The sequence below is a fragment of the Salmo salar genome, chromosome 17, assembly GCF_965601325.2.
Source record: "Salmo salar chromosome 17, fSalSal1, whole genome shotgun sequence".
NCBI classification, from domain to species: Eukaryota; Metazoa; Chordata; class Actinopteri; order Salmoniformes; family Salmonidae; genus Salmo; species Salmo salar.
Genome location: NC_138307.1, coordinates 22,252,783 through 22,260,000, shown reverse-complemented (window position 1 = coordinate 22,260,000; position 7,218 = coordinate 22,252,783). Strand labels below are relative to the sequence as shown.

The following is a 7,218-nucleotide window of genomic DNA, read 5'->3' as shown; positions in this document are numbered from 1 at the left end:
TAATATACAGTATGTACAACCAACATGGTCTCATTAGAATATCGACAGCTTGGTTCTATCTGCAAAAAGATGATTCTGAGATAATTGGCTTTAAAGTTCTGAACCCTCATTGGTTTGAATGAGTAGTTTGAACTACTTTTATCTTGTATTCTTTTTAACTTAACATGAATTGAGGTATTTAGACTCCTGTATAGGTAGAGAACACTGAACAGAACAAGGCTGTTTCAATAACTACATGTTGACTAAAATACAGATAGAACCAATAGTCCCAAGCTCTCGAAATGTCAAAATAATGACATTTAATCATATATTTATTAATTTACCCCTTTTTTTCTCCCCAATTGGTAGTAGTTACAGTCTTGTCTCATCACTGCAACTCCCGTATGGACTCGGGAGAGGCGAAGGTTGAGAGCCGTGCATCCTCCGAAACACAACCCAACCAAGCCGCACTGCTACTTCACACAATGCCCATCCAACCCGGAAGCCAATGTGTCAGAGGAAACACCGTACACCTGGCGACCTGGTCAGCGTGCACTGCGCCCGGCCCGCCACAGGAGTTGCAAGTGCACGATGAGACAAGGATATCCCTGCCGGCCAAACCCTCCCTAACCCGGATGACGCTGGGCCAATTGTGCGCCGCCCCATGGGCCTCACAATCACGGCCAGCTGCGACAGAGCCTGGGCTCAAACCCACAATCTCTGGTGGCACAGCTAGTTCTGTGATGCAGTGCCTTAGACCACTGCGCCACCCGGGAGGCCCCATCGTAGTTATATATTAACTAACCTGACATATTAGTAGTTTGTCATCACCTTTGTGACCCTTGGTCATATCTTATCAGAAACAAGAAGTCAATAGAATAAAATCAAAGCTATTTTCCACCACCTGCAGTGTACCTGGAGTTGAGTTCCCTGAGTAGAGTTGGGACCTCCACCTCGTGTTTGGTGACGATCCCAAAGGAGGCTTTGACGGCCACAGAGTCTGAACCACTGATGTTGAACCCCACGTCGTTCATCAGGTGGTTCCCTAATCTGCCGTTCAGGGCCACGTCAGACTTGTCCTCATAGTTCAGGAGCTGGTACGACGACACCCCTGTTTGAATGGAATAAAAAGCATTGTTAAAGGCATCTGATATTGTATGAGACCAGCTTTACATCTGCAGAAAACACATGACGGTCATGCTTTACTTTGTCAAAGAGAGAGACAGTTATAACAGTTATAATGCATTATAAGCTATTCATAATGCACTATAATGAATGACATAAGCGTTAATAGCTGCTGATAAACATGCATTCCTCCTCTCACTGGACTCTACCTGCTGTGATCTCCTTCTCCCCCACCAGGATGTCTTTCAGGGAGAAGGGGGTTGAGGCATACTTGGTTTTCTTCCAGAAGTGTCTCTTCCTCTTCCTGGTGACCAGGCTGAGGGGTTGGTAGCGGTCAGCCTCACTCAGGCTCGGTACGGGGATCAACAGACCTGTGTCTCCCACCTGCTTCACAAAGTTCTTAGTCGCCGCAGCAAACATTCCGGTGACCAAGAAACAGCAGACGGGTGCAGGAGTCACTGCTGGACATGCACGGCAGTAACAGGTATACTGTAAGTGTCCGCTGTCCAGGCAAATCCTTTAGTTTACTGTATTAAAGAAGTTTATTCTTCTCTTTTTCTTCTCTTTGGTGAGTTCACATTGGGAAGTTCTGCACAGGTGGACAGTTGTTCTGAATAGATGTCTCTCAAACAAGTAGAGTCATTCAGCTGTGTAGCTCAGGGCTCAGGGCTAATGAATAATGGAGACACCATGTAAGGGGATATGGGGACAAGCTGTCCCATAATGTGATTGGACAGGTAGTTGCCTTCATTCTTCCTGTCATGTGACCAGTGAGCTCACCAATGGGTTATGTAGTACTTCCTGTGCTACTCTGTCTTTGAGGCCCTAGATGTCTATCAATAATTCTGCCCTAAGTGCTGAACAGAGATATCAGTGGAAGTAAGGTAGAAATAGTTTAATTGTAGCTGGTTAGGGAATCTGATCACATCTGATCACCTTACTCCACCCAAAAGCTATCTATTGGTGTGGTCCCAAATGTTGTTGATATAGTCCCAAAATGTTTTGCATGTCAGCGATCAAGTTTTCAAGATATTTAACTTTCATAATACAGAAATACGATACATTCAACATCACATGATGAAAGTTATATATCTTGAAAACATGATTGCTGACATGCATTTTTTTATTTAACTATGATAGTCAGTTAAGAACAAATTCTTATTTATAATGACGGCCTACACCGGCCAAACCCGGACGATGTAGGCCAATTGTGTGCTGTCCTATGGGACTCCCAATCACAGCCGGTTGTGATACAGCCTGGATTTGAACCAGGGTGTCGGTAGTGACACCTCAAGCACTGAGATGCAGTGCCTTAGACCGCTGTGCCACTCGGGACTATATCAACAATGGACTAATGAAACAAATACCAGAGTAGCATGTGAAACATCTGGTTCCTGTGTTGTGACAAATAGCAAGAAGAGTGGTGGTCCTTGTGGTGTCTATGTTCAAATGTACTTTTCTTGTGGTTGTATCTGGGACCAATAATAGACTAGTATACATGTTACAGGGAGTTTAATACTTCTAGACCAAGGCTTTCCCCACCCAAAGATCATACAGGATATGTTATGTTATGACCTTGCCTTGCCTTCCTTGTAATTTAGCTGTTTGCCTCGGAAATTAAAAGTAATGTTGTTTATTTATGAGACTTTTTAAAAAGTGGGAAATGGGTGTGGTTTCCACAGTGTAAACTATGTCTGTATTCACACTGGTCCATTAACACTGACCAAGAATAGAACGTCCTTTCTGAAGGTCAGAATGACTACCCAGGTAGGCTATTATAGAGATAAGACAAGCAGGACAAAAATTAGTATTACTGTGCAAATGACCATATGGGGACATGGAATGAATAAACTTCTGTGAATGCCTTTACAATTTCAAGTAAATCCAGAGAAACTACTGGGGAGCCTTTTTTGTGGAGCTGGTGAGCGTTTCCAAGCCTTCTGCTGTAAAATGGCTGCCTTGACATCTCAGAATACATGACGTCCCTCTGGTGTGTTTGCTGGTGTTTTGATTTGTTTGGCCCTTCAGGATTTATTGTTTAATCATTTTAATATCCAACCCTTCTCATTTTAATACAGACATTCATCAGGATTTTTGTGTCCAAAATACATTTTTGATTAGTCAAGACAGCTCTTTTACAAGCTCTAGGATGACACATATGACATCCTATATATAGGGCCTTTTACTGTTATTGTAATGTCATCTGTAATCAGTAACTGATTCTATTTTCAGTAATCTGCTGAATGCTGGCTGTCTGAGACTGAGAGCACAGGAAAAAAGGAAGACAATTAGAGGTTAGACAACCCTTTAAAAGAGGGAGTGAGAGAGAGGCGCAAGAGAGAGAGAAGTAGAGAGAGAGTGAGAAGTAGAGTGAGAAAGAGCGAAAGAGAGAGAGAGACAGTTTCTCTGGTCTAGTTCAGGCAGTTCTTTTCTCTTCTCAAGGCTACTTGGATATTACTGGATGGTACTGTGCACTGCAACGCTAGCCTAGCTCTCTCATCCTCCTCTCCTCTCGTCTTCCTCTCTGCCCTGTACGTGTGTTGGGAAGGTGCCTGTCTCAGGTGCAGACATGGCCACCTCTGTGCTCTCCAGGATTATTCTATGTCTGGCTATATCTCTGGTTCTGGTATTGACAGTGACCAGCCAGGATGTCAAGCTAGGTGAGTGGACGGTGCTGCACTGCATGACTTATGGTCTGACTGACGGATGATTGTGTTGATTGCTATGGCTTGTACTGAGTGATATGAATTGCTCATGTGTTTAACTTTCTGTTCAAATTTTTTTTATTGATTGATTTCATTTATTTAATAATTAGAAGTAGTAGGCTGCGCCAGGAGCAGACAACATTATATACATAAACATACTTCATATAATGTCTGTGTTTCATGTAGACTTACCCTGGCGTGACGTTTTCATAACCTGGTCTGTGTTTCATGTAGACTTACCCTGGCGTGACGTTTTCATAACCTGGTCTGTGTTTCATGTAGACTTACCCTGGTGTGACGTTTTCATAACCTGGTCTGTGTTTCATGTAGACTTACCCTGGCGTGACGTTTTCATAACCTGGTCTGTGTTTCATGTAGACTTACCCTGGTGTGACGTTTTCATAACCTGGTCTGTGTTTGGTGTAGGCTCACCCTGGTGTGACGTTTTGATAGCCGCGCAAATCTCTCTCAGCCAAGGTAACTTTCATAATTAATTAGCATTAAAACAATTTTTTGAGTAAATTGAATTGAATAATTGATAAAACTCACCTTATCCAAGAGAGAATTACATGGCTATCAAAACGTCATGCCAAGCTAAGCCTACCCCAAACACACAATTCATTAGAATTTATTGTAGAATTCACAATGTGAAAAATTAATGGCGAAAAAAACATGTTTTATGGGTATTATGATGCGTCCACTGTGGCGGACTATTGTGGTCCTCTTCAGCAGGTAGATGGCAGGTGGTCAAGATTGACACATCACACACAATGCAATTTAAAAACAACAGTATAATCAATTACTACTATATCAACCTTATCAACAGCACATAGGTGCCCGTTTAGGAGTTGCCTCATCAAAGAATACCTCTAATCACACCGACATACTATTTCTCCGATATTTTTTAAGTGACACCTTAAAGCTATTCTCTGAAGACAGAGTTTTCAGGCAGCTTGGTAACCCGTTCCACAGAACTGCAGCAGAGTACAGGAATTACTTTTTTCCATGGAGATCTTGAGTCTACAAGAAACACATTTTGAAAAGTCCCTCTGGGAACAAAGGATTAGGGTTGCAAAGCTACCCGTAATATAACAAAGTTACTGGAATCTTCAGTGATCTATGGCAATCTATGGTAACTTTGGTGATTTATACTTGAATAATTAAAAAAAATATATTCATATATAGTATTAATTTGTTATATCTGTGTCCATATTGTCCATGAGTTTCTAGTGGATAGACCATATGGTTCAAGAGAAAGAGCATAATTCATGAAAAAATCCTCTAACCAACAATGGCATTAACTCTGCATCTCTTCCAACTACTGTCTTTTTTCACAACTGCCACCAGTTTGGCCACAAAACATTTACAACATAGACATTTTGACATAGTAAAATAAATAAAAGTGTGTAAAAATATATAAATAATATTTCATGCTGGAACAACCCTCATTAACACAAATGGTATTCACTAAGGTGATGGTTTATATTTCGGATAATGTTTTACAGTTTTGTCATTCCATTTTTTTATTTAAAAAATAATCTTATTAGACATATATATATATATATATATATATATATATATATATATATATATATATATATATATATTATATATATTTTACATGTGATAAGCCACACAGAGGGACAGATATAATTACAGACACCTGTGATAATCTGAAGTACCCAAAAAGGCCCCTAGATGTCATCTGATATGAAAGTTACCAACATTCTGTTAGTTTACTGGTAAAGTACTCGAACATTTAGAGTAATATGCCCTACTGTTGCAACTCTTCTCAGGAAAGATCAAGCATATCAATGAGAGGATGCAACACTTTTATGGGCCTTACTGAACATTTATAGGTGTTGTATAAGCAATGTTGATATTTCCTTTCCTTTTCTGTCTTTCTAATACCTTTCTTTTATTTTCCATAATTTTTAGTTTTAAGTTTGTGTTTTCGTTTATAGGCCTCAATATCACAATTATTTTCTCACAATGAAATATAAAGTACTAAAATGTATTTTTTTTTACTGTAGGAAGAGGTTTGTTTTATAAGTACCATCATACCTCTCACCCACAGCAGGTTTGGTCCAGTTTACAGGCCACCCAGTCTCTGGACCACATTGGCCTTGCACTCAACATCACACCCAAAAACGGAAAATAAAACAAACACTTTTAATGGATGCTATATTCTCATTGTTCACATTGTAGCTTTTTACAAGAGAGTAAATAAAGTGTTCAAATAAAACTAATGGGATAGGTTCTCTCAGAAATTATGTCTGGATACAAACATACATACATGGATAGAATCCATATTTTTATTTCGTTTTTACAAGGCATGTCAGTTAGGAACAAATTCTTATTACAATAATGGAAACTATTTTTGCATTCAGCAAAGATATATCCCTCTTAGACAGACTACGTGTTAAAGTGGTGTTGTGTGCATGACTGGCTGGCTGGCTGACTGGCTGGCTGGCTGGCTGGCTGACTGGCTGGCTGGCTGACTGGCTGGCTGGCTGACTGGCTGACTGACTGACTGGCTGACTGACTGGCTGACTGGCTGGCAGGGCTATTTCAGTGCAAGGCTGAGGCAGAATGAAGGGTTGTAGAGCAACATGGCCATAATGATGTGGGGACAGACCAAAACAGGCCACTTATTTTGGTTAGGGGTTTGCCAGAGAGTGACTGGACACACCCAGTGAAATGATGCATGCTGGGTATGAATATGCTTCATGCTGTTGGCATCCACAAAGCCCATATCACTTTAGGAGTATACTGTCTTTGAACAGCGAAGAATGTAAGTTACTGATGTGGTGAACAAAACATATTATTGAGCCTGGTTTCTCCAAAGGATTCTTTTCCTTGCCACTTTTGTATCTGCTTGTGTAGCGATGGGTCAATCAAGTGATAAGTAGGCCTAACCTTGCCTGCCACCTGGGCCCGGTTTTTCAAAAGTTATCTGTCCGGATTTCATCTATCGGATAAGATAAATGCATAGAAACAGAACTAATAGAACGGGAGTCCCCATTCAAGTCAATAATTTGTCCGTTCTATTCATTCTATATCTATGTATTTAATCCTATCCGATAGTTGAACTCCAGATAGATAAGGCCCTGATGACTGGTGTTAGCTCCCCAGGCTGAAGCCTAGGCTTTAGCTCAGCGGGTGAAAGCAGACTTGTTGCAGGCAGGCAACCTGAGTTCAAACCCAGTAGGTCACACTTGCTGCTCGGGGGTTTAGGCCCATGTTGCTATAGAAAACGTGTTAGTGTAAAAAGTCACAGGTATTGTGTAGTAAGGGAGGGGTGTATTGTAGTGGAGGCTGCTGAGGGGAGAACGGCTCATAATAATGTCTGGAACGGAGCAAATGGAATGGTATCAAACACATTAAAACCATGTGTTTGATGTATTTG

At 40.9% G+C, this 7,218-nt stretch overlaps 2 protein-coding genes across 2 annotated transcripts in view; one reads left to right on the top strand and one right to left on the bottom strand.

Moving 5' to 3' along the window:
• LOC106575723 (pejvakin) overlaps nucleotides 1-1,524 on the bottom strand; it is a 4,073-nt gene extending 2,549 nt beyond the window's left edge. The window contains exons 1-2 of the mRNA XM_045700395.2: nucleotides 1,314-1,524; nucleotides 895-1,090 (exon numbers count right to left, since the gene is read on the bottom strand). Of these exons, the coding sequence (XP_045556351.2) occupies nucleotides 895-1,090; nucleotides 1,314-1,524 (407 nt within the window). The remainder of the gene's footprint in view (nucleotides 1-894; nucleotides 1,091-1,313) is intronic.
• A 1,933-nt stretch (nucleotides 1,525-3,457) lies between these two features.
• Nucleotides 3,458-7,218, top strand: part of LOC106575722 (uncharacterized) — a 44,081-nt gene continuing 40,320 nt past the window's right edge. The window contains exon 1 of the mRNA XM_045699297.2: nucleotides 3,458-3,764. Within this exon, the coding sequence (XP_045555253.1) occupies nucleotides 3,674-3,764 (91 nt within the window). The 5' untranslated portion in view covers nucleotides 3,458-3,673. The remainder of the gene's footprint in view (nucleotides 3,765-7,218) is intronic.